The sequence below is a fragment of the Equus caballus genome, chromosome 18, assembly GCF_041296265.1.
Source record: "Equus caballus isolate H_3958 breed thoroughbred chromosome 18, TB-T2T, whole genome shotgun sequence".
NCBI lineage: Eukaryota > Metazoa > Chordata > Mammalia > Perissodactyla > Equidae > Equus > Equus caballus.
The window spans coordinates 61,112,818-61,140,593 of record NC_091701.1 but is presented as its reverse complement, the minus strand read 5'-3'; the positions used below and the strand labels follow the sequence as shown (position 1 = coordinate 61,140,593).

The 27,776-nt window shown below is 36.2% G+C and overlaps 1 protein-coding gene across 5 annotated transcripts in view; it reads right to left on the bottom strand.

Annotated features, from left to right (window-relative positions):
* Positions 1 to 27,776, bottom strand: part of DNAJC10 (DnaJ heat shock protein family (Hsp40) member C10) — a 53,299-nt gene that overhangs the window by 7,112 nt on the left and 18,411 nt on the right. For all 5 annotated transcript variants that reach the window (XM_070241393.1, XM_023622156.2, XM_023622157.2 and 2 more), the window contains exons 6-20: positions 27,570 to 27,701; positions 26,866 to 26,959; positions 25,682 to 25,759; positions 23,956 to 23,999; positions 23,150 to 23,287; positions 15,550 to 15,639; positions 14,681 to 14,794; positions 13,613 to 13,727; positions 9,144 to 9,271; positions 8,727 to 8,843; positions 5,583 to 5,684; positions 4,215 to 4,370; positions 3,129 to 3,262; positions 1,914 to 1,967; positions 1,495 to 1,642 (exon numbers count right to left, since the gene is read on the bottom strand). In XM_070241393.1, the coding sequence (XP_070097494.1) occupies positions 1,495 to 1,642; positions 1,914 to 1,967; positions 3,129 to 3,262; positions 4,215 to 4,370; positions 5,583 to 5,684; positions 8,727 to 8,843; positions 9,144 to 9,271; positions 13,613 to 13,727; positions 14,681 to 14,794; positions 15,550 to 15,639; positions 23,150 to 23,287; positions 23,956 to 23,999; positions 25,682 to 25,759; positions 26,866 to 26,959; positions 27,570 to 27,701 (1,644 nt within the window). The remainder of the gene's footprint in view (positions 1 to 1,494; positions 1,643 to 1,913; positions 1,968 to 3,128; positions 3,263 to 4,214; positions 4,371 to 5,582; positions 5,685 to 8,726; positions 8,844 to 9,143; positions 9,272 to 13,612; positions 13,728 to 14,680; positions 14,795 to 15,549; positions 15,640 to 23,149; positions 23,288 to 23,955; positions 24,000 to 25,681; positions 25,760 to 26,865; positions 26,960 to 27,569; positions 27,702 to 27,776) is intronic.

Sequence of the window (27,776 nt, the reverse complement as noted above, 5' to 3'; positions counted from 1 at the left end):
TTGCATTTTATCTTCCAACTAGAAAAAGATCTTAAAGACATGGAATTTTTGTCTCTCCATTTGTGTAGCCCCAGTATTTAGCATAATGCTTTCCACTTGGTGCTTAGGATTTGCTGAAGGAATGATTTTTTGTGTTTAATAATTTCCTGCTATATTCAAGATATAGTTGCATTAAAAAATATACAACTAAGCTAAGTTTTTCAGTACATGACAAAAGTACAAATGTTCTAACATTTTGTTAGAATTATTGGAGAAAAGGAAGTATAAGAGGACAAGAAGAGATAATAAGTGGAAAAAATGAACAACCTTTTATCTGAAGACTAGTCAATAACTAAAATAATCTTTTATGACTCATAGGAGCTTTGAAATCCCTTTGCTAAACAATCCCTTGGGACTTTCGGCTTTTGTTTTAGACTGGTGGGACTGGAGCTGACTTTCTCATTCTAATGAGTGTGTTATAGCCAAGGCAAAGTTCCCTGATTGCAGAGGCAAGGAAGCTATCAATCTGGATTAGGTCATTAATAGGTCTGTTACGACAGAAACACCAAAAACTTAGACTGTATTCAGTTTATGTATTCAGTCTAATTTTATAAGCATTTACTGAATTAGACACTGGGGATACAAAGATGGGTAAGACATAAGCCCTGTCCTCAAGAGGCTCATAGTCTTGTGCAGGAGACAGATATCTAAATAATGAACATGCATTATATAAGTACACTGATGGAATACAAGATATCAAAGTGACACTGATTAACTGAGAAGGGAGGAGAACACAGAAGTACCACTGGAGCTGGCTTTTGTAGGACAGGGAGAAAAAAATGCAGATGACCAAGGTAAGGAAAAGGCATTTTAGACAGAGGGAACAGAAGGCACCAAGGTACTCGTTCAACGAACCTGGAGTACTTCACTGTGCCTGGAGTGTAAGGTGTGAGGTGGGGTTCAGAGACAAAGCCGGAGAGGGAGTAAGGGACAGATCAGAGACCTGTTGTCAAGGATGTGTGTTAAAAAACTTGGTTAACAGGAAGCCAGGGAAAGCAGTATTTTAGAAAGATCATCAGGGCAGAAGTGAGGAAGGCAGACTGGCAATAGGGGACTAGTTAAAAGCACATTTGATACGCTTAGGTGAGAGATGATGAGGGCTTGAACAAAGAGGCCAGCAGAGGCACGGACAGATTTCAAAGGCTTTTAGGAGATGGAACTGATAGGATCTGGTGATTGCCTGGAGGGAGGCAGAGTGATGGTGGTAGGACAGGAACAAGCAGGAGAAGGAGGTTTCTGGATGTTACGGCAAGGTAGATGATGTCAACCAAGACAGAGAAGATGTTAGCTCAAAGCTTTAAAGAAATCTACTGCAAAAATTAGTCACAGAAATGGAATAGTTTTTTAAAATTCTGAGGAAACTTTGAAGAAAAAAAAAATTGTATTTGCAATGTTCTTTCTAATTATTAAAACATGTATGTGACCACAATATATTTAAGTAGAAACAAGACTTACCCTAGCCAAGAGCTCAAACTCCGGAGCAAAATTTTGGCAAGGTCCACACCAAGGAGCATAGAAATCAATCACCCAATGACTCTTCCCTTGTAAAACTTTCTCATTGAAAGTCTGAGGGGTTAGATCTATGGATGCTTGAGGCAAAAATCTGTGGCAACGGATCAAAATTATGTTTCATTACACAAAACCAAAGCAAACATCTACAATGGAATATTGCAAAACTTTCTAAGTTTAAAATGACTTCAAAGAATGACAGTGTAATAAAGCACAACCTTATCTTGGTAAATTATAATTCTTTACGAAGTACTTTAAAATGCTAGAACCTTAAACAACCCACAGTAACTTTAGCTACAGACATAAAAGAAAGATAAATAGCACTGCATCTATTTCATATAACAATACACATTTTAATTACTTACCCTAGACCCCAGATTCTTAGGGAATAAGCATCCCTATTCCAACCATTGTAACTACTGCAAGAAGAAAAAATATGTGAGGTGTAAAGAGATTTTTCTATTAGTGGATTATGTTCAGAAAACAATCTCATTGCAGCAATTTAAAAGATAAGTTTAGTCAACTGACTTCACCTAGCATCTCTCCTCCTAGCTACAAATACTGCTTACATTGTTTCTCAGATAGATTTTTCTCTAGCCTTGATGTTTTTTGTGCTCCAGACAGAACTAAATGTCCAGTTACCTGCTGGACATCTCCTACAGACCCATGGGAACAGCAAAACCCAAAATGTCCAAGGCTTTAGTTTCCGAACCTTTATCCAGTTCTCTGCCAAGTTCCTACCCGCTTTTTAAAGACCCATGTCAAAAGCCAACTCATAAATGCAGCCTTTCATGATATCTTCTCATAATTGTGATTCTTTCATCCTTTGAAATCTATGGTTCATTTTCATTTTAAATAATATTAATTACATTTCTGCCTTGCATTTGAGTTTTCCACCTGAAATATCAAGTGGTGCTGTGGAAACAGCACAGACACTGAGACAGACCTGAGTTCAAACCCAACTTCAAACCTTAGCAGCTGTGTGACTTAGGAAAGTTACCTAAGGTCTGTGAATCAGTTTACTTATCTGTAATAGTAGAAAGGGTGATAATTCTTTTTTTTTTCTACCCAAAGCCCCAGTACATAGTTGTATATCCTAGTTGGAAGTCCTTCTAGTTCTTCTATGAGGGACGCCACCACAGCATGGCTTGGTGAGCAGTGTCTAGGTCTGTGCCCAGGATCCATACTGGCAAACCCCAGGCTGCCAAAGCAGAGTGTGCGAATTCAACCATTATGCCACTGAGCTGGCCCTAGAAGGGTAATAATTCTTATTTCTCAGGATATATGTGAAGACTAGTGGAAATGATGTGAGCCAAGTATCTAACATAGTACCTGAAACCAAATGGGGACTTATTAAATGTTAGTTCTTCCTCTCTACTAGACTGTCAGCTTTATGAACAGTGGGACTGTTCAATTCACTTTTCAACTGCTAAAATTCTCATTAGCACAGTATCTTAAACATGGTAGGCTCCCAAAAAATACCTGTTGGGTTAACTTTTATTTAGTTAGGATAACTTTAAATTTTAACTGTATAAATAAATGATTACAATAAATGTCTTCAAATTTTGGAGAACACTTACTGATATTGATAAGCTTTATCTGATTTTTGGGGGAAAAATCTTATCTCAGGGTATCTCCGAACATTTTCTTGGGCACAAAAAGAATGATACTGTTGGCAGTCTATACTGCCCACATTGATCAGTCCAGTTAATGTCTATAAAAGAAAAAAAAGGAGATAAGTAGATCAAAGTGATTACAATAAAATTACCTCCATAACTATATGTTTACAAGACAGAAATGACTGTGAAATGTTTTTTGTATTTTTTACTAGTGATTTTCACCAAATAAAAATGGAAAAGGGCTTAAAACATAAGAGAATATTTGTAGTAATGAACTGAAGATCTAATTTTGTAGTCAAGAACTTACACTAATTATTGTAGATTAAACAACTGATTTCTTTCATCTACTACATGGGGAAAATTATGTATTTCTAAAATTCAAAGTATTAGAAACCAAGAACTAATGAAGGTCTTTGTAATGGTATTTCAAAGTTACCTTTTCAAATGGAGACATGAGTTGCAAGTAGCATATTGACTCATGCTGAATTTAAAAATTTTATTGAAAAGAGCACAAAACTGCATTATCGTAAATGTCAAGATACTAGAAATCACTTTAACTCTTAGGTTTGTTCATTTTTTTAATCTCAGAAATTAATCTAAAACAGTAATTACATTTTTCATTCTCATTTTAAATAATTTATTTCCAATCTTTCATGACTTATAACACTATGTCTATTGGTAGGAAACTTTTAAAATCTAAATGTTTTATTGATCAAGGCTTTTTTTTGCCCTTATTTTTAAGTTCCACAATATTGTGAAGAAACTTTATCTTTAAGCTCTAACAATAAAGTAGTAGAAAAAATTTTAATAGAAAATAAATGGGATCTTGGGGTTGATGTTGGCAAAAATTTGGTCAAATATATACCAAGTGACACAGAAAAAAAGAGCAGATACCAGACAGAAACAGAGCTGAAATCTAAGTGGTATGATGAGAACCATTATTAAATGATAATCTAAGAGGTGGGTTCACTCATCTCAGTTTCAAAATAATCCTCTTAAGTAAACATTCTTAGTAAATGTTAAGATTTAAAACAAACTATTTCATACCCGAGCCATTCTTTTCCATTCTGGCATTAAGACTTGACATGGATGACACCATGGAGAATAGAAATCAACCATCCAGACCTCATCATGTTTTCTCTGTGTAACTAGTTCATTGAAAGTGGTGGGTGTCAGGGAGATCACTGAAGGATTCATAAGATCCTAAAGAGAGCACAGCTTTCATTATAACAGATATAAAAAAGAGTTGTTCATATATTCTTGGCAAATTGTTGGCATATGTCATTTAGAAAACTTCCTGTTTTTGAATAATCAAAAGATACTTAAGGATATTTAAAGAGAATCTATAGCAAATCATTTGATCCCTAATTTCTTTCTTAAGTTTGGATTTTGTCCATCAATTTTCTTAAATCAAGGTATATTTTCTTCTTATTTCTATGTATCACTAAAGTCACAGTGGGTAGGGAAAAGAGGCAACTTTAGTTAAGGTTACAGGTAGGTGAGGCAAGAATTCCAGGAGCTGCCCAGATGTCTACATTGGCTATACAGTTCTTTCTGGAACCAGTGATTTGTTTGGAAATAACTCTTTAATTATTAATGGAAAACCTACTATTACACTTTTCTGATAGTCTGACTGGAGATATTGCACAATCTCTCTACAGATCACTTGCTCTAAATGCTGTTCTAACACAGAAGTGCCCAGTCCTTCAGTCTACCATGACTGGGTAATACTAACAAAGATGTTCGCTTCTTTGGGAAAAAATCAAAAACAAAAACCACAATACAAAAAATTATCACTTTGTCAGAGGAAGAGATGAGTAGAACAGAAAGCAGAATGGTCATTCCATGGATAATAAGCTAGAATTTTTGGTTTCTTTCTTAGGAGGCACTTGTAACTATTTTAGTCAATCAAGACTATTAATGAGAAACAAGGAGATGTATAGACATAGGGCACTTCTGTGTTAATAACACGGCAGGCTAAGCATAAACTGCTGAGGTGAGAAAAGGCCCTCCACCGGGGGGTGGGGTAAGACTGCCCTTAACCACATGTTTCCTGGAAAATAGTGGACTTGCTCCTATCTCATCTATACGGGACCTAAAAGAAATAATCTGTGGTGTTTCTATCAGAGAAAACAGAGAAAGGAGGTGACAAAGCTTTATGTAAAAGTACAATTTCATGTATTCAGTAAATAGAGGTGTCCACTAACTACAAGGCACTGTACCAGGTAACAAATAAAACAGACTTATTCTCAGAGCTTATGGTAGTATATAACAGGAGTAAAACATTAGAAAAATTTTAAAAATTCATTTTCTTGTCAGAAAATAATGCTTTGGCATGAAAAAAATATTAAATATTCATACAAAATATACACATCCACAGAAGGATTTACAGCTACAGGCTATAATTTAAAATACCTCTATGAACTCCAAGATCTGTTCGGCAGAGTGATGTCCTTCATATTCATGAATGTTGGACTGGTTGAATACCACTGTTGTTGGATAAGCCTGAATGTTATACTGTTAGGAATGAGAATACAAATTAAACAAAGACTTTATACATTTTACCTATTGTTTTCAAATTTATAACCAGCTTGCCTTTAAGTAACAACAACAGTAAGATTTAAAAAACTCATTGCTAAATTGCTGGTGACTGAAAAACTTTAGCCAAATTTAGCAAAGGAAATGGATTCACAGTTGCACTGATGAGTACCTGACCCTTATTTATAGCTACTCCATTAGCTATGAAATCCATAGGCATTAAAACACTGAGAAGTGATCACAGGTCATTATGAGCTTGGCCCCTTTTTACTCTTCTGAACCAAGGTGGATGTGGCTATAAAGAGCAGGCTAACCTCGAGTCTCTTTTTGAGATCATAATAAATACTCCAAAATTTGTCTATACATAGAAAAAAATCAAGGAAATAAAATAGCAAGAATAAGCAAATAAATTAATAATGTGTACATAACTGTATTTTAGGTTAAAGAAATATGAATCATGCCCTAAGAACGTGGTTACTTTTTTATTCTTTATTCAAGATAGCTTTTACGGTACAAAATACTATCATTTCCTTCCTGGAATTAACATGAGCACTAGGCCAGGAAGCATTTCTCTACAGCTTTAATTTTCATTTTATGTATTTTTTAAGTTATAATGAGATCCCTGTCTGTGGATTTGCTGTAGCTGAACTTTGCATCCTTAAAGCTGACAAACACTCATTAGCAAACTGGAATCTTTGGCTAGGATTCAAAAATAATTTTAGAAAAAACAATGGAAACATTTATCAAACTTTTGTAATATGAGTGCAAATTCAAATATCTGATTAGATTAACAAAACAGCAATTATACCTAACAATTAACAAATGCTTACTATGTGTGAGCACCTTTTTAGCACTTAACCGTGTAGTTTCTCAATTCTATTCAGAAGCTAAAATTACGATGTCAACTTTATAGATGAGGAAACTGAGGTGCTGAGACATGAAGTGACTGGGATGTTTTCAAAATCACATACAAGACATTCAAAACCAAAGGCTTTATTTAATTTTTTAAAATTTATTTTAATGAGATTTCAAACATCGTGAAAAGATGAGAGAATAATCTAATAAATACCTATATATCCCTCCTCTATATTTAAGGAAAATTAACTTTTTTGCCATACTGGCAGACAGCTGGAAGTTCTTCTTGATCCCATTTCCTTCCCTCCCTGACGTTAGGGGCAACCAATATCCTGAAGTCACTGTGTATCCAATTCATTGATGTTTCTATACTTTCGCCACGCACATGTATCTCTGAACGGGATACTGTAATGTTTGAGCATTTAGAAACTTTCTGAAATTTTATCGAACTCTATACTAATTCTGCAACCTGCTTTTTTCATTTTACATTGTATTTCTGAGATTTATCCATGCTGGTAAAGATACATCTAGTTTTAAATGCTCTATTGTATTCCACTGTGTGATAGGATAATTCATCCATATATTTGCTATTGTCAGATTTCTAAATTTTTGTTAATTTGATGGATGGGGAGGGTATGTGACTACTGTTATAATGTGTACTTTCTTGATGACTAGTGAAGTCGAACATTTTTCATGTTTATTGGATTTCATTTTTTACGAAATGTCTGTAAACATTTTTTTTTTAGACTACCACATTTATTTATAGCTTTTAAATATTCTGAACACTAAGGTTTGTCAGTTACATGTGCTACAAATACTTTCTCAGTCTGTTGTTTGTCTTAACTTTACAGTGTCTCTTTCTTTGGCAATAGTTTTAACATTTAATGTAGCCAAAACATTAATTTTTTTATCCTTTGTGTGTGTGTGTGTGTGGTGAAAAATTATTCCTCATACAGATGCGATAAGATCTCAGCCTATATTTACTTCTATTGTTTTTAAAACACATTGCTTTCTTTCTTTTCCCTTCATTTCCCACTTTTTCTCTTCCTCTCTTCTCCATTTCTTTTTAAAAAAATTTCTTTTTATGAATTATTTAAAATATACACAAAAGCAGAGAGCATTAAAATCCCATGTACTGTGTAGCTACAGGAACCATCCATGCACAGCTACCCTGCTCTCACTATGCCCTCTGCCACTCTGCTCCTACCCGAGATGATTTTAAAGCAAATGGCAGATGATTTATCATTTCATCCATAAATAGTTTAGTATATTTAAAATACAAGCACTTTGCCCCAAATATAACCACTCTAACATTTTCATAGCTAAAAATTAACAGTAATTCCTGAAAATCATCAGATATTGTCAGTGTTCAAATTTCCCCAATTATCTATTTTTTGCAGTTGGTTTGAATTGCATCCAAACAAGGCCTAAAATTTGACTGGTATGTCTTTAAGTGTCTTAATTCTCTTTTTCCCCCTTTCAATGCGTTTGTCCACTAAGCTGGCCGTTTCTCCTGTACAGTCCACACGCTGGGCTTTGCAGCTTGCATGCCCGTGGTGTCACTTGTGTTCATCTGTTATTGGATCTCCTTTACACTCATAGATCTGGGGGCTAGATTTGATTTAGGTTTGATTTTTTTCTCCAAGAATATTTTATAGGTGGTATTATATACTTTCACCAAGAGATATATAATTTCTAGTTCTTCTTGGAACTGAAGAGTCAATATTAACCTAAGAAAATATTTTTAAGTAAAGATTTCAAAAAGCTCGTTCATTGCTTGAATCTCCTTCTATTAACTATACTTAAAACAAGTATGACACTAGCCAAAGAATAAAAACTACAGACTGCCAAAAGCTAACATTAAGTTAAAAAAAATAAAGATCTTACATAATTGAAAAGTCACATATTTTATAAAGTCAAATAAATATTTTCCTGATTTGGTAAATAAGACCATATCTACATTCAGCCACATATATTATCTATCCATGCTTTAATCCAATCACAATTTTCTATCATTTTGTTGAAATTATTTGTTTAAATAATTTGTTACTACTCTAAATACAGGTGTACATTTGAAAGTTATTTTATCATTTTAATACCAGACTGCCAAAGCTCTCTATTTTACAAAAATATTAATGACAATAAATGTTTTACACTTTGCCTTACCATGTTACAGAGTCCCTCATGAACTGTACAATCTAGAGTACCAAACTTCAGCTGACCATAAAGATGCTTTGAAGCTTTCCGTAACTCTGGTAATAAAGCTCGACACGGCGGACACCACTACAACAGAAAAAATATTCATAAGAACTGAGCCAAATGAAACAAAGAAACACATCACTTTTGCAACAAGCAATATGCTAAGTAAGACAAAACATACTTAGTTGCAACTCTTAGGCATTTATACACTTAATCCTTAAAGGGGCAAGTACATCAGTGCTCTCTTAGAAGCAATATGTGACAGTGGCCACAACTGAATAACATAATTCTTATACTCATGGCTCAAGGTTATCTAGTAAATGTCTTTTTGCTATGACAAGAAAATCTAACAATATTGAAAGTTGACAGAAAAAAATAACTTACAGGCGCAAAAAAATCAACAAGCCATGGTTCTTTGTCATTGGCAGGAAAATTTTGAGGTCCAAGTGTGGTAACGTGAGAATTAACACTTTCTTTGGCAAAGGCAAGTATGTCATATAGAATCTTCTTTCCTTTGAAATTGAGTAAGAGAAAAATTAAAATCCACATTCTGCTCTTTTATCTACAGAAACATTTTGAAGTTTTTATTCTTAAAAATATTAAAAGAACATAAGCTTATGAACAAATGGATGCTGGTGAGGTTTCACTGTTCTGTACACTATGTATACATAGGTTTGCTCTGCCAGGAGCACCCTTTCCTCTACCCTTTTGTGTCTTAGAGGACCAGTTAAAATGTCAAGATCTCTTTGAAATGCTCCATCCTCAAAGGCAGAATAATACCTTCCTTGTAGTCTTCTTTGAATTCCTATGCTTACCTGAACTACTACTATGGCCTAACTCCTAAATCTGTTTCTTCGACCTAGACTTCTCTTATGAATTCAAAACCTATATTACCAACTGCCTGCCCCTGGAAATATTCACCTGGATGTCACATATACATTTCAAACATAATATATCCAGATCGAAGTTATTTCCACCCAACTTGCTCCTTTACTCACTATCTTCGCAATGGCATAATCATCTGCTGGGTGCCTAAATAAGATATCCCAGAGTGACTCTTGCCTTCTTTCTTTCCTACTGCAATAACCAAGGTGGACTTTCTGCCCCATCTGCCTTAACTAATCCGTTTTCTACATTGTACCACAGTCAATTTACAAAAACATTAACCTGATTATGTTGTCTCCTTGTTTAAAGACCTCTGATCATTTGCCACTGCCTAAAGAATATACTCCTTGGCTTGGCAAATATACCTTTCTCAATCAGCACATCGTCCATCTTCCCATGTGCTCTTTGACTTATTCACTCAACAGTCAATATTAAGTCAAGCACCTATTATGTGTCAGATCCTGTTTTAAATGCCAGAGGGCATGCAAAATAAAAGACACAGTCCTTCTCCTTAAGGAGCTCATAGCTCAGTAGAGGAGAGAGACATTTTCACAAGTATTTAAATATAGTCATAAACGACACCACATTCTCCTGCTTTTTTCTCCCTCTTTAGCTGCTGCCGCCTGAATTGCATCTTGAATTCCCCTATCTTCGACCATCCCTTAAAAATGATCCTTAGGGCCCTGAGCCTGTCTCACTATTCACTCTTAGACAAGCTCATCCTCAATCAAGGCTTCAATTACCACTGATATGATGATTATTTTTATCTACCTTTTCAGCCCAAATTCCTCTCCTGAGGCCCAGGCCTATATTCAACTGTGAACCAGGGTGTCTACTCCATATCAACTCCTCCCCCAGTGTTCTCTTACTCACTGAATGGTGCAATCAGTCACTCAATTGCCAATTCACCAGTCAGAAACTTGGGCTTCCTTCTCTTACTCCCCCACATCTAAACAATCAAGTTATACTGATTTTGTATTCTTGGTATTTCAAAAATTTGTCCACTTCTTTTCATTCATATTACCATAATTAGGATAAGGCAGCCACTTCTCCTATATAAATAACTGCATCATGCTTCTACCTGCTCTCCCTTCCTCCAATTTTGCTTCTATCCATTCCAGGCAGCCAGTCACCTTTCTAAAATGTAAAACTAATTATATCTCTACTTAAATCCATAAATGCCTCTGCTTTGAGAAAAGAGTCTCACTTCCTTTACCTGACAGACGAAACATATATTTTGCACTCCCAGTGCTCTTTCCAGTATCAAGTCTCATTCTTTTCTAACTCTCAACATTCCAGCTATCCTGAAATTTTTGCTTTCTAAGAATAAATGAGGATCTCTTATCCTAGAGTCCATGAATACATTTGCTGGTTCCTGTGCTTGGAATGTGTTTGCCACCTCTTTATTTGGGTAACCATACTTTAGATCTCAATGAAAAGATTACTTCCTCTAACCTTAGAAAATTATTCCTCCTAAGTGTAACCCAGGCTTATCTCTTCTAGTAGTCAGTCTCCAAGATAGCTCCCAATGGTCTCTACCTCATGTGCTTATACCATTATTGTACCAGGGCTGATGTGTGACCAATAAAATATGGTGGATGTGATGATTTTCCTTGTCTGAGATTAGAGAATAAAAGATACTGTTGTTTCTGCGTATGTATGTGTGTCTCTCTTTGATCATTCATCCCGGGAGAAGCCAGATGCCGTGTTGTGAACAGCCCTATGGACAGGCCCACGAGGTGAGGAACTGAAGCTTTCTGACTATCCCCTGAGGAGCTTGGAACCAAATCCTCCAATACAGTCCAAGCTTCAGGTGACTACAGCCCTTGCCTACCTTGACTGCAACCTCATGAGAAGACCCTCAACACCAGAAACTGTGTGAGTTAATAAATGTTTATTGTTTTAAGCAGTTAAGTTTTTGGGTAATTAACTACTCACAAATAGAATACTCCTCCTCACTTCAGACATTCTTAAATTTGTCGACATACTTGTCTGTTTTCCCTTCCAGTCCGTAATGTTCTTTAAGGTAGAGATTAAGTATTGTTCACATTTTTCCTTACTCCCTAGTATTATACCTGGCACATGCAAATGCTCACTATCTATTTAAATCCAAAGAAACAATAGAAGTTATGCTTTAAAGTTAGTGACAGCAAGCAAAAGGAAGTACCTGGAGATTCACGGTATATTTCTCAGGATGGAAAATGCTTTAAGCTAAGTTTTGAAGGGTGATTTGCAGTTTGCTAAATATTTTGAGGGACAGGAAGGAATGATTACAAAGCAAGAAGAAGAAAAACCTTGTGTGAAGGCACAGAGGAGTGAAAGAACATGGTAATTTCAAGGATCCACAAGCAGCTGGAGGTAAGATTATGTGGAGGGGCAGAGGTGGGAGATGTCGCTAGAAAAATGAGGCAGACCATGAATGTACCCTCTTTCTTTAGCAGCTATTTAGTGAGTTCCTACTGTGCACCAGGCACCATTCTAGGTGCTGGAGATAGAATGGCAAACAAAACAGACAGTCATTGCTCCTACGTGAAGGAAACTGGAGTATATCCTAGAAGAAATCAAGAGAGTCAAGGGAGAAAAGTGACAGGAGAATGTTCTAGGGTAATAACTGCAAATAAACAAGTAATCAATTATAAAGAGGAAAGGCTACAAGACAGGCAATTGTATCAGAAGTTATTATAGCAGATGAAGGAGACGACGGGCCTGAAATAAGACAGCAAGCACAAAAGAGGGGCAATCTGAGAAATACTTCAGGGGTAAAAAAGAACGGAACTCTATCATTAAAACTTGGTCATTTCTAGCACTTTGAGGAGGTGGCACGGTTTAGCAGTGCTACAAGCCTAGGCTTTGGAGTCATAAAATCTAGCTTAACCAGCTACTAGTTGTTTGTCATGGGCAAGTTACTTAACCTTTCTGAGTCTCAGTTTTCTCCCCTTGCTGGATTGTTGTGAAGATAAAAATCGAAATGCAAAAGTATGCAAAGTCTTTAGAAAAATGTCTGACTTACAGAAAGTACTGAATAAACAGTAGTTACTGTTAGGTTTATCTTGCCAAGACTTTGCTCACATAGCAATTCTCGTTTTTCTGTATTTGCTTTGGGAAACTGAGCATTCAAATGTCATCTCAGTTCAATTATCATCTCCTAACCTACACTACGCAGAAGTGTCTTGATTTGATCTTGTAATTTATACATATGACCATTACAGTGTTTTTCATATTTTCTTACAGATACCCCTCCTCTCACCCCCACCAGATAATATTTTAAGCTACTTGAGAGCAGAGTCCGTGTCCCACAACTTTGCATTCCTAACACCTAAAACAGCGCTTATCACGTAGCAGGCATAATATCAATACCTGTTACTCAGTTAACTATGTTACAGTTAGCAGTCTGTATGTCTCTTTCGCTACGTTTAACCTTTTTCAGAACAGGGATTATGATGCATCCGGAATCGTAGGAATTGGAAGTGTACTTACATGAATGGAGAGCTAAAATCCCAAACAAGCTGAAATGTAGAAATGTAATTATCAATTCAAGAGAGATAACAAAGCAGTTAATGGAGATGTTTAGTAGTCTTGTGGAGGAAAAATCCAAAAGAATAGAAATTGCCCACAATAGCTGAGATGCTACACTTAGCACACTGGAACGGAAACTGTAGCTGTTGCTTAGTTTTGTCAACAAACAAGACCCTTAAATTCTTCACTAGCCTGACATGTCACCAGAGTTCTTGCTGAAACATTGTTCAAAATATTTAGAAGGAAAGAGATGTTTAAAAAAGAAGAGTGAAGAGATAAAATAACTATATATAATTCAAAATATCTTTCCCTACGAGAAACACATTTAATAATAAACGAGAGCAAAATTATTTACAATAAGCATGTCCACACAGAACAACGTAACAAATACAATTAAAAAATTGCTACTTGAAATCAAAGATAAATTTTTATCATTTTTTCCCCCTTCTTACCATGATGAATTTCATATTCTTTGGTTCCTTGTCCTTTAAATACTGCTAGACATGGCTGAAAAATATAGAGAGTACTACAGACGTCTGGTGCAGAGGAACAGTCAAACCTGCCAATCTAAAGAAGAAAGAGAAGGTTCAATTTGATTAAAAAAAAAATCTTATCCATATAATTAAATATTCATAAAGACAATCCAAAAGTGACATTACTCTAGCAACACAGTTTCTACACAGAAGTTAATGGGCCACAAAGAGACAGAAATAATTAATTTACATTTAACACTGAGACTCAATTTAGTTAAAAAAAAGTGTCCTAGAAAGTTCAAAAATCTGAGAGGAAATTTCCAAGAAAATATGAAGCTGTATAAGAACTCCACCCTTCTAAAAATGTAGAGGATATTTATACAATCTTGGGGTTGGGGAGAGAGAGAATTTTTTAAGTAAGACCACAGAAGCAGAAATAATAAAGAAGAAGGTTAACATTTTCATACAGTGTGGAAGAAAACTAGTAGGCAAATGACAAACCAAGAAAAAATATTTGCAGCATGTAAGACAGAGGATCCATTAAGAAATAAAAAGACAAACATCCCATCATGAGAAATAAAATGAGCCAGAGACATGCACAGAAAATAAAGTAGAGAAGAATTATGATTTGTTAATGATCTTGAAAAACTTTTTTCAACCCCTTTAGAAAGCAAATAAATGAAAGTGAATATTAACATATCACTTTTAGCCTATCAGAATGGTGATGATTAATAAATAATGATAATACTTGGTTGGCATAGGCGTAGAGAAATAGTCACTCACATGCTATCATATACTTTTCTACCATATGCATCCCAGAAAAATTATATAATACAGATTTATCACATGCCAGCTACTCAAAAGAAATGAAGGTTAACCACTTTCAGATATTGTGTCAATTTTTAATAGAAAACAGGAAAACACAATAGAAGAACAAGAGCACTTAGGGCTTTCTTAACATAGAACTTCAAACATTTTTATGTTATTTAAAATATAATGTCATGTATTAAATTAATAAAGCACACTAGCAGAAAACATTTTTCTTACTTGAATATGTTCATTTTTAAGTAGAGTTTTCAGTTTCTTCAACTCAGGATCATTTGAATCTTCGTTTTTTCCAAAATGAAAAAATAAGAGCCATCGATGATGAGCCAAGCGATCCTTAAAAGCAATTAAAAAATAGTGATGAAAGGAAAGAAATGTCAGAGATGGGAAATTCTAAGAGTTCTAATCTTTATTTCTTTGACTTGAAGTTAATTTTAACCACCCTACCCATTACTTCAAAATACTGTCTAAAATTCAGACCCATTCATATTCTTATTTTGTAGTTTATCTGGAATAATGCTATGTAAATCAATTATGCAACATTAAAGATGGATGAGTCACTAAATTATAAAGTCTTAAAGTAGACGACTGTTCCAAGAAAAATACATGGTTTAACAACACATCCCTAAAAAGCTCGGAGGTGGGGAAGTCAGGTTTTTCAGGTTTAACAAAAAGTTTTGTAGGGACATAGACTTAGAATACTCTGGGATCAATAAAGAGAAAAAAATGATTGATTCTACTACGAACTGATTATCTCTAAAGCTGCTTCTTAATTCTCAGGGACATTGTAGACAGTTCTGTAAGCAAGAACATAAAGTTCCAAATCAGACTCAAAGTTGCTTTGCGATCAGAATCTTGCAGTTCCTGATGCTCCTGAAGCCCAGCTTCAGGACTGGTTAAGTTTTCCAGAGCTACAGCTCCTCCCTGAAGGGGCACCACCAGCAACTCCAGCAATCAGTTCAACCTAGAACTGACCGATACATAACCTTTTCAAACTGCTGCTTTCTCTCTGGTGATGAATAAAATAAATGCTGACTTTCAAACGTTAAGACTTGAAATGTTACCAACATTTATTACTATAAAAATATTACCTCTAGTGTGTTTGCCGAAAGTAGTTCAAAATCTGGAAGATTATGCATTATTTCCAAATATATTTCTTTAGCATCCAATGAGTTAAGAAACTAGAATAAGAGAAACATACTGTAATCATTTTATTCAACATCTGTTTAAGTGTTTTTGTTTTGTTTCAGTTTCCCCTGAAGAACTTTAAAGAAAAAAAAATTATAGAAGTTAAACAGTTTTCAAACTATTTATTCCAAATGTCTTTTTCAAAAAAAATGTACATCATATTTGGGCAATTATTAAAAAATTGTATAACTGAGTTGTTTCTTAAAAATAGTGATGTAAAATAAATTCCAGTATTAGGTGCTTCATTACCTGGCATTTTCTATTAACTGTGCTGTGTATACTATGATAATCCTCACAGTAACCTGGAGGGGCCTCGGAATCATCAGGAGAAAGCTCTATTATGTCTGGTTTAATTTTAATGCTAACATGCTTTACAGAATGCCAATGCTTTGCAAATTCTTTAGTAATTGTTAAAACACTAGAATAGTGGATGATCTAAGACACTTCATACTCCAAACAATAATAGGAATTAAGACAGGAATTTATAACTGGAAAATTGGAATTGACCTTGTTTATTATATAAGTTTTCAGCCATAATACCCAGAGACCAAACCACCGAGGAGGTTTGCAGAGTAAAATATACTGATAAGATCTTATCTGAACTATGTTTTAGATCTAGGGCTCTTTTTTAAAAACACAAAGACCTGAACAAGGCACACCTCCTTTCCAACAAATCTCCTTTATTTCTGTCCGTGTTTTGTCCTCAGCAGATTTTTCTCTCAGAACTCTCCTGCTGGCCTAATTCTCAGTGGAACAGCTGTTACTACAAAGAGTGCAGCCATGATCGTATCAAGAAAAGGTAGATGCAGGTTGACAACACAGAGTTTAATATATATCTTTCATTATGAACCATCTATGTTTGACAATTCCACTATTACTTGAAAGATCTAAAACTCCATTACAAACTTACAGGAGCCAACCACTGTATTCACAGCTTAATTGTGCTCAACATGAGAATAACCACATGGATAGAAAGAATGGGTATGACAGAAGCGAAAACTCAGTTTTTCCTAAGTTTCTTTTCTTAAAACTTGTTTTTCTGTTTTCTTTTTTTTAAGGAAGATGAGCCCTGAGCTAACATCCACCACCAATCCTTTTCTTTGTAGAGAAGGATTGGCCCTGAGCCCACGTCTGTGCTCATCTTCCTCCACTTTACACATGGGATGCCTGCCACAGCATGGCTTGACAAGCGGTGCGTAGGTCTGAACCTGAGATCCGAACCCGTGAACCCTGGCCGCCGAAGCAGAATGTGTGAATTTAATAGCTGCGCCACTGGGCTGGCCCTTTGTTTTTGTTTTTTAAAAAAAATCTATAGCATAAATATTCTTAAAGGTCTGTATGAAATAATTTCTGCTACCAAAGGGCTTAAAAGGCCAAAACAGAAATCTTCCATGCCTCAGTTCTATAGCTGATTCACTTCAGTCATGTTCATCGTGAGGACTTAACTAAAAACACTCCTAGAGCAGCTTACATAAATATGTGAGTGATTAATTCACTGGAAGCTCGTTATAAACCTGTCTTAGAGTAAAACTCGGTAGTTACATCTACAAAGGATATTGTCTAGCCTCTGAGTTTCACCTTCCAGGCATATTTAGCTGGCATAGTGTTGTTTTGCATTTTTTAAAACTTGAATGCTTTTAGGAGGGACAAGGAGTTTGTTACTCCTTGTTATTACATTTCCAGTAGCACTCATTTATGTTTCCTAACATCACTTCCGAGCTTGCAGTTTTATATCAAAAAGCCCAAAGATCTCACTACAAGATGGGAGTAGTGAAGTCAAGAGCCTATATTAAGTGTTGGCCAGAGTATGCAGAATCCTCATGAACTGACGACACAGTGTAAACAAACACAACTTTCCTGTAGGGCAACATGGATTGACCTTAAAATTGCCACAGCCATCTCATTCTAAACAGATAACTGAAGATGTGCACAAAGATGAAAGAGATTGTTCATTATAACACTGCTTATAATCATGAAAAAGTAGAAACAAATATCTATCAAGAGAGGGCTAGGTATGTCACATTTAGTCAATGGGTTACTATTCAGGGATTGCTGGCTGTTATTATATATACACATATATAAATATACTGCACATAAGTAGGCACTATATATAGTACCTATGTGCCAGATACTCTTCTAGGCATTTGGGATTTATCAGTAAAAAAATCCAAATTTACTGCAGGAGAAAAATAATGAAAGAGCAAATAAGTAAATTACAGTGTATGTTATAAGGTGAGAAGTGCTCTGGTAGCAATGGAGGTGGATTATGAAAAGATTTTAAAGACAGAGCAACAGATTTTCCTGATGAATTGATTATAGGGTACGAGAAAAAGAAGAATCAAGAATGAATCCAAGGTATTTGGCCTGAATGATAAAGGATGGAGTTTTCATCAACTGAGATGGGGAAAACTGAGGATAGAGCAGATTTATGGGGAAACATCAGGACCATCGTTACAGATATCTAAGTTTGAGAAATCAATTAATATCCCAGGGGAGATGTTGACCAGGCAGTAGGATACAGATGTCTGGTGTGTAGGGCAGAGGTCTGGGCCATAGAAAATTGATGAGTCATCAGCGCCAAGTCATAACTTTATGTACACACAAGTAAAGATCTGAAAAGGTATTTACCAAGATTTGAAGGTGCTTTTCAGAAATCTCAAGAGGTATTTACCAAGATTTGACGGTGCCTGTCTATGGGTGATTTGGTTTTAGTGAATTTTGCACCTTTCTTTATATATTTCCGTATCATACATGAATTTCTGTAATAAATATGTTATCTTTATCAACATCAAAAAAAGCAGAATTAAAACACAGAAAACTAAAGGCAGTTTGTTCTTTATTAAAGTCTTTTATTTTCTTTTGGGATATCCAATATCCCATTATTTATCCCAGTTCCTTGACACTAGCTTGAAGCTCAGTTTCCTCATTTGTAAAATTAGGGAGGTGAATCACACCAGTAGATGTCCAAATTCAGTTTCTACCAGAATCTAACAGGGTGCTTTAAAAAAACAGACACCAGGTCCCAGACAAACCTACCAACGATCTATATTTTAACATTAGAAAATACACAAATAAATGGAAACCAGTAACAATACATTTAACCTACAAATGTATTCCATACCTTTGGTTTAAGCCCGTTTAAAAATAATTCTGAGTGACGTCACCAAGATGGCAACATAGGTTGTTCCTGACTTTGCTCCCCCTCACAAGAACAACTAACAACTATTCAAGAACAAGACACCCCCAAGAGAATCCCAGAACATGGGATCGAGGTTGAGGCACCACCCCCTGCAACTCAGAGACCAAGACAGACTGCATTAGCAGGGTAAGAGAAGTGGCTATAGGCTGACCTCATTGCCCCTCCCCCAGGCCAGTGCAGCACCACACGGAGAGGTCTCCTCTGAGCCTCCGGTTTCTCTAGTGGGAAAGGAGAACCCAGGGGAAACAATCAGACCGTCCCCCAGCACTGTGGGTCACTGTGCAGGAGCCCCTACTCTGAGCTCGCACCACAGGGAATGCAGGGGCATCTGGCTGTAATGGAGAAGGGGGGAGGGGCCAGCACACAGGTCTTGGCAGACTGAGTTCATCCCAGCAGTGTCCAAGCAGTAATCCCAACCAGGGGCTTTCCTCATCTGCAGAACCAAGTTGCAAGCGCACTCTGACCAGGGAACTTGGCAGGGTGTAGATCTGCCTGACTTGGATCCTCAAACAAGGGGTTACGCCAGCCCTAGAACCCAGTTTGCTCACTCCCAGGCAAGGAGCTGAATCACAGCCCCACTTGCTGTGGAGAGTGTCTTCTGGCACCATCTGACCAGAAGGGCTGGCAACAACTCCTAGAAGCAGTGCAGCCCAGCAGCACTCAAGCCAAGAGGCGGGCAGGCAGAGCTGTTTGCACCAGGGCAAAGCCACTACTGGGTGGGGAGTGTTCCCAAGCAACACACAAGCAGGGGGATTAAGTCGTAGCTAAGGCTGAGGGTAGCTTCTGGCTCCTCCCAACTGGTGAGCCTGTTTGGGAAAGTGATAGCCTAGAGTGGCCTCTCTCCCTCCTGCCCAGGCAAGGGAGCTGAGACAGCCTCAGCTACTGTGGAGAGTATCTTTCAAACCCATGTGACCAGAAGGGTTGGTGACAACTCCTAGAAGCTGTGCGGCCCAGTGGCACTTGAGTTGAGAGGCAGGCAGGTAGAGATGACAGTTTTCAAGCCAAAGCCAGTGGCCCTGTTCAGCCAGGGAACTCGGGGTGCAGGTTGGCTTGCATTAAGACAACAAAGAAAGAGCTTTACCGGCCTTAGAGCTGCTTCTCCCGCTGTGCCCGGGCAGGGAATCTAATCTGTAGGCTCACACACTGCTGAATATAACTTTCAGCTTGTCTGATCGGGAACCTAACCAGAGCACACAGGAGCTGCATAGCCCATTCAACAGCCCTCCTACTGTGGCACTTGAATAGAGAGCACAGCCTGTGGCTTCCCTATCTGCAGAGTGAAACAGGTGATCTTACCTGACTAGGGAATTCGGTGCACACTCTAGCCTGATTCAGGTCCCCAAACGAGATATACAGGCCCTGAGCCACATCCTGCTGCCCTGCTAGGGCAGGGAAGCTAATTCATATCCCCTTCTACCACTGACTACAGTACCCAGTCACAGACACCTAGTAAGCCACACCAGAAAATCCAGGAACTGTGAAGCCCATCCTACAGCTTCACTTGGGTAGGGAAACAAGCTGGCAGTCCTATCTAATTCTTCTCAGCCACTGGTACACCACCGCCATCCCTGTCCTCAGAGCTCGAACAATTGCCTCGTCCCCAAATAGACCATAATAGCAGACCCCAGCTGCCCAACAACACCACCAGCAGACACACTCAGAAACCCAAACTGAGCTGACTGGTGAAGAACTGTCTCTGCCAAAGCAAACCAGTAAAGTCTCGGAGAGGAACCTAATTACTCAAATGCACAGATAGCAGTGTACGGAATCAAAGATCACGAAAAATCAGGTAAATATGACACCACCAAAGGAAACTAATAAAGCTCCAATAATTCACCCAAAAGAAATGGAGATCTATGAACTGTCAGACAAAGAATTTAGAATAATCCTCTTAAGGAAGTTTAGTGAACTAGAAGAAAACACAGACAACTAAACAATATTAGCATAACAATGCATGAACAAAATGAGAAGTTCAACAAGGAAACAGCAACCATCAAAAAAAATCAAACAGGGGGCCAGCCGGGTGATGTACTGGTTAAGTTCGCATGCTCCGCTTTGGCGGCCCACGGTTCACTGGTTTGGATCCTGGGCATGGACCTACACATCACTCATCAAGCCATGCTGTGGTGGCGTCCCACATACAAAATGGAGGAAGACTGGCACAGATGTTAGCTCAGTGACAATCTTCCTCAAGCAAAAAGAAGAAGATTGGCAACAGATGTTAGCTCAGGGCCAATCTTCCTCACCAAAAAAACAAAAACAAAACAAAACCACCAAACAGAAATTCTAGAATTTAAAAATAAAAACAACTGAATTGAAGAATTCAATAGAGAGTTTCAAAAGTAGACTCACTCATGCAGAAGAAGGAATCAGCAACTTGGAAGACAGGACATTGGAAATTACCCATTCAGAGGAGCAAAAAGAAAAAAAAATGAAAAAACATAAAGAAAAACCTATAGGAATTACAGGACACAATGAAAAGAAACAATATTCATATTATGAGAATTCCAGAAGGAGAAGAGAAAAAGAAAAGGACAGAAAGTACATTTAAAGCAATAATGGCTGAAAACTTCCTGAACCTGAAGAGAGAAATGGACATCCAGATCCACTAGGCCAGAGGACCCCAATAGGTTGAACCTGAATAGGGCTACACCAAGACACATTATAATCAAACTGTCAAAAGTCTTAGGAAAGATAAGAGCAGCTAGAGAAAAGAGAGAAGTTATATACAAGGGAACTCCCATAAGACTACTGGCAGATTTCTCAATAGAAACTTTTCAGGTCAGGAGAGAAGGGGATGACATATTGAAAATATTGAAAGAAAGAACTGCCAACCAAAAATTCTCTACCCAGCAAAGCCATCCTTCAGATATGAAGGAGGGATAAGACTGACCGAACAAACAAAAGCTGAGGGAGGTCATTACCACGAGACAGACCTGCCCTACAAGAAATGCTAAAGGAAGTTGAGTAGAAGTAAAAGAACATTAACTAACATCACAGAAACATAAAAAGGTAGTGTAAATCTCACTAGTAATGGTAGAGTCATTGTTAGATTCTGCAATATGGTAACGGTGGTGCATAATTCACTTACAACTCTAGTGTAAAAGTTAAAAAAAAAAGAATCTAATAAAAATAACTATAAACTACAATAATCTGTTATTAGTTACACAATATAAAAAACACGTAAGTCATAATAATAACCTAAAATGTGAGGGGGAAGAGAAGTAAAAGTGTAAAATGTATGCATTCTATTGAAGTTGTTAATAGTTTACAATAGGGTGTTCTAAGTCTAAGATATCTTAGGTAAGCCTCATGGCAGCCACAAGGAAAAATCCTGCAGTAATTACACAAAAGAACAGGATAAAGATGTCAAAGCATACTGATACCAAAAGACAACACAACATAAAAAAAGACAGCGGGATAAGAAACAAGGCACAAGGGATCTACAAAACAACCAGAAAATAATTAACAAAATGGCAATAGTAAGTCCTTACCTATCAATAATTACTTTAAATCTAAATGGATTAAATTCTCCAATTAAAAGACACAGAATGGCTGAACACTTAAAAAAAAGAAAGATTCAAAATATGCTCATGAGAGATTCACGTTAGCCTTACAGATGCACAGACTGAGAGTGAAGCGATGGAAAAAGACAGTTCAAGCAAATGGTACGTCAAGGAAGATCTGTACTGTATGATCTAATTTGTACGTGGAATCTTAAAAAAAAACAAAACTCAGAGAAAAAGAGATCAAACTGGTGGTTAGCAGAGGTGGAGGGTGGTGGGGAGAGGGAACTGGAGGAAGGTGGTCAAAAGGTACAGACTTCCAGTTAGAAGATAAATCAGTGCTATGGATTCAATGTACAACGTGATGATTATAGCTAACAGGGCTGTATGATATATAGGAAAAGCGAGCAAAGCCTAACAGTTCTCATCACAAGGAAAAACCTTTGTCCCTTTCTCTTTTTATTATGTCTATGTGAGAAGATGGATGTTAGCTGAACCTATTGTGGTAATCATATCACAATATATGTAAATCAAACCCTGATGCTGTATGCCTTAAACTTATTTAGTGATGCATATCAATTATTTCTCAACAAAAAAGGAAAAAAAAATCCTCATAGCAGACTTTACAAACTGAAGTATGTATTAAGCAGAATCCCAGAAATTAAATATTTGTTCTAAATAATTAAATGTTCCAGAATCAAATGACATAAACGGATTCATTTTCTTGCTCATTGTTTACAAAATGATGTATTTGAATGTGTGTGCATTTATATGTAAATAAATTACAATGATTCATACCAAAATACTGCTTTTCTCTTTGTTATTCAAAGTGGCTCCAGGAGGAAAATAGGCAGTAGTACTTGTTGTAATATCCAAACTTTTACAAAGGTTGTCCTGTGTGGCACAGTCCATCCATCCTACATTAACAAGACCATCCTAAAGTGAAAAAACAAAAAATAAGTCATGTTGTAAATGGAAAAAAAAGTTAAAGGGATTTAGCTCTATTTAGCAAAAACACAACTATTCTATTGTAAATTAAACTTTTTTTAAAGAACACTCAAAAATTGATTTGAATAAATTAATGAATTTCGTCTAATAGATGTAAAAATTATACCTAACATACATAGAAAAGATATTATTTTCAAGCTCACATAGAACTTTCACAATTTTCATAACTAGCAAACTCCCAACCTACAAAGGGAGCTTCAACAGTATTGAAGTATCAACAACACACAGACTATATTCCCAACCATAATATGATGGCTAAATAAATAACAAAATAACAAAATAACACAACAAAAAATAAAGTTTGGAAATGACAAAAACACTAATATATTACTCTTTGGTTAAAGAGGAATTCACAATTAAATTACAGACTACTTGGAAGTGAATGATAATGAAAGCACCACATGTCAAAATGTATTGAACACAGCTAATCAGTTAGAAAAAAATGTATAGCTATGAATACATTTATCAAAAAATAACAAAGATTACAAATAAGTGAGTTAAGTGTTCAACAAACTACTAAAGAAAATATCTGGAATCAGTTTTTAAATGTGTTTCTTAACATGGCGATATAGTTTTATAAAATAATTGATGCTTACCAACATGCCACTAAGCCTGAGACGTGTCTGTGAAGTCAAACAATCTAGGGGTAAAAAAAAACTTCTGAGGCAATTTCAGCTTTATTAAGGCCATACTTTCATTTCCTTTCCCCTAAGCTATCATGTTGGTACTGAGGCAATGAATTGGGCTCCACTGGTAAACAGACCTTCATTCACTAGGTAGATCCTGAGGTCAAAGTCTCATTTCACGCACATACGTACACACACTCTCTCTCATTCTTTCACTCCCTCCTCTTAGTTTCCCAGGATTTCTAGCTAAAGAGAAAAGCAGTAATTTTTTCTCAAGCATCTCTTTAGGACCTTACTCTCAAACATCTCCCCCTATCAACAACCCCCTTTATCCAGGAAATCTCATGATTTGGGGGAAATAAAATGTAATGGACCTATTTGACAAAGATATGTAAAGAATCCTTAAAATACAGTACAATCTTAAAAAAGCTTCTTCACTATTTTTATGAAAGTTCTGTAACTAGGAATGCTAGGATACAATGAGAGAGATTTAGAAGGAAGGGAGCTGTAGCATCACAGAGCCTAGAGGAGTAAGTGAAATCAATCTACGCAGGGTAAAAGTAAAAGAATGTCAGAAAGTTTTCTTCAAGTGTGGAATAGACAGAAATCTGTGCATTAGGGCAAAATGAGACAAAATCCCTAGATGACAGACTTAGTTTAAAGGTAATTTTTGCTGCAAGGCAATAGCTTCTTAACATAGGTCTTACAGGATGGGGTGAGTGGTTGACTTTAGTTGCAAGGCAATACCTTCTCAACATAGCAGCAAAAAGGCTGAGAGATGAAGTGTGGGGAAAAGACCCATGCTGGGATTAAACATATGGAAATGTATTAATGAATTAGGATATTTTGTAATATTGGGACCAATTTTTAACCAATCTCATTGTCTGAATACAGCTTACAGTTTGTGGTTTGGTATGTAGAGTACTGAGTTTTCAACTTAATTTACTAGGGGAAAGACTCCTGGAAATGCAAAGTTGTCATCTTCAAATATATAATTTTATGAGGCAACTACATATACATTTTTGATATGCCTAAGTATGAGGTAAAGTCAATAATTCCAATAAATTATTTTTGGGGAAGTTTATATCTGACAGCAACTAATTAATTTTGCAAACTGCCAAATACATCTGAGGCTATCTGAAGGTACAATTTATCACGAGTATGATTAAGCTGAAAAACTTGCCACCAAACATAAACCATCAATGAAACTTTAAGAAATTAATAATTTTATAATCTCTATGTGTAAAATAATAAAAACAGTAAACATTTATTAAATAAGAAATTGTAACATCGGGTATAAACTGTAGTCTGAAGTACTGAATAATCAATTATAGTAGCAAACTTAAGATTGTCACCTAGTCTAAGGGTAGAAACTTCTGGTTGCAAGATTAACAAGTTCTGGGAATCTCATGTACAGCATATAGTGATTATAGCTAATAATACTACATTACATACTTGAAGTTGCTAAGAGAGTAGATCTTAAATGTCCCCACCACAAAGAAGAAATTGTAATGATGTGACAGGATGGAGGTGTTAGCCAATGCTATGGTGGTAATCATGGAATCAACAGGTTGTACACCTTAATGTTACACAATGTTACAAGTCAATTATATCTCAATAAAGCTGGAAGAAGATTGTTACCCAAAAATTCAATGTCACAGTTTCTTCATCATAACAGAATAAAGAATAAAATTACCTCCTCCTTTGGAACAAAAAGTGATCAGCCAACCAATACCAGCAGCAAAAGCAGTTTGTATGGAGTTAACAAAATTTCCTTAAAAGAAAATAAAGCAAATTTCTCATCACTTATTACTTGATACTGGAAAGTTTTCTAAATGGTTTTTCCCTTCTAATCTCACCTTCTTCCAATCCATTCTGATTCAAGATTTCCTAAAAATCCTCTTATGTCAAATTCCTTCATTGGCTCTCCATTTTTTTCATCACATAAAATCTAAACTCACTATTTCATTAAGAAAGAGACTCAAATTGGCAAGTAAGGCCCCTTGTGATCTGAGCCTTGTCTACCCATTCAGCCAGCCATATTTTCCCTCCTACTCCATCCCACTGCCTATCTTTTTGTTAGCTTCATGAAGTATTGTCAGTTTCCCAAATATACAGTGATCTTTTAAGGCTTCCTCTTCACTTTCATGACAGATTGGGTCTGACCTGGTTCAAGAAATATTTTCTAAGTCTTCCTCTTTCTCCACCTGAGTTCCTTCATATCCTTCAAGCTTCCCCCTAAGCTTACCTCCATCATAATAGTCACTACTTTGCATTTTAATGGTTTACTAACGTCTTTCATGCTAAAATAATGAGGTCACTGAAGGCAGGGATTATATCCTATAGTTCTACAGCCCTACTATTTGACATAGTTTCAGAGACATAACTGGTATTCAATGAATGATTCGAGCATCACTTTAGATGTGAATACATCAATTCATGGTTAGTACAGAGTAGTTAAATAACCCACCTAAAGTCACTTAAATTAAAAGCCTAAGATTAGGAGAAAGAGTTTTTAAACTTTAAAATTAAATTGGATAGGCACGGATTTACTGCCTGAAACAGTATACCTATGAAAGCAACAAAACACTTGGGTACTAACCATGTAGTTGCACTTTGAAAGTTGCCTTTTCACTTAACCCTATCTCCTACCAATTTCCCAATCTTAATTGTTTTAGTTTCTACAAAATGTAATTCATTTGTTAAATGTCTACTATTTAGTAGAGGTCAGAACAAATGACACAACTCCCTTCTAAGAAGCACGGAACAGACATTTTAAAACTTCAATATTATGACCAAAATATTAATACTGCCACCGAAAAACTTAAAATACCAATTTCAAAGCATTTTGAGCCAAGCAAATTAAGAAAATAAAATTACCTGTCCACAATTCTGTCACTGTGCTTCTAACATGTTGCATGGCGAAACTCACTAAACTTTCCTTTGATCTGTCACCATGGTATTTCACTGCAGCCTATTTTTTTTTTTAATTAAAAAGAGAAACATCTTTTACTTTTTCCTTTAAAAACTCACTAAAAACAAGACCAAGCACTTTTGATTCCACATTATTTTGAATAACACAGTAAGATCTGTCTCTCAATAGCACAGTGTATTTCCAAATGACAAGCTGGGGTTCTTGATTGTATAGATTCCATGTAAGACATTTTAACAATACTATTTGTAATAGTTTTAGTCTCAGTTTTATCAGTTAAAACTGGGGGGGAAACAGGGATACTAGGACTTTATATTCAAATAGACAATATCTGTAGAATATTTTGTAAACTATAAAGTACATATTGGTATACATATACCAATAAGTACACATATTGGTTATATTATGTTCTTTAAGACAGAAACCGAAATTAGCAAACATTTAATTTTGAAATAGAGCAAAGCCAAAGCAATGGCGTCTAAAAGTATTCATAATATAATCCAAATGTTTACTGTGACTAAAGTCTAGTTAGATGGCACCTAAAATAAGACTTAAAAATCAAAACATCTACAAATTCACATATTATGTATCTTTAGTATTTCCCTTGTTATAAAGTTCCACAACTTTAAAAAACGCTAACTTTATCCCTCACCATTCCAGATCTAAAAATGAAGAGGCTCGGATAACTGTTGACTCCTTTCATTCGGCAAAGCATTCTATCATCGCCACAGTTCACAGCTCCAATTCGAAGTAATCCATCTACTTCTTTAGCAAACTCTCTCCACTACGAGAAAAAAAGAAAATTTAAGTATTTCTCTGATAAGATAATTTTTCTTACCTTGAATACTCTTCATGCTAT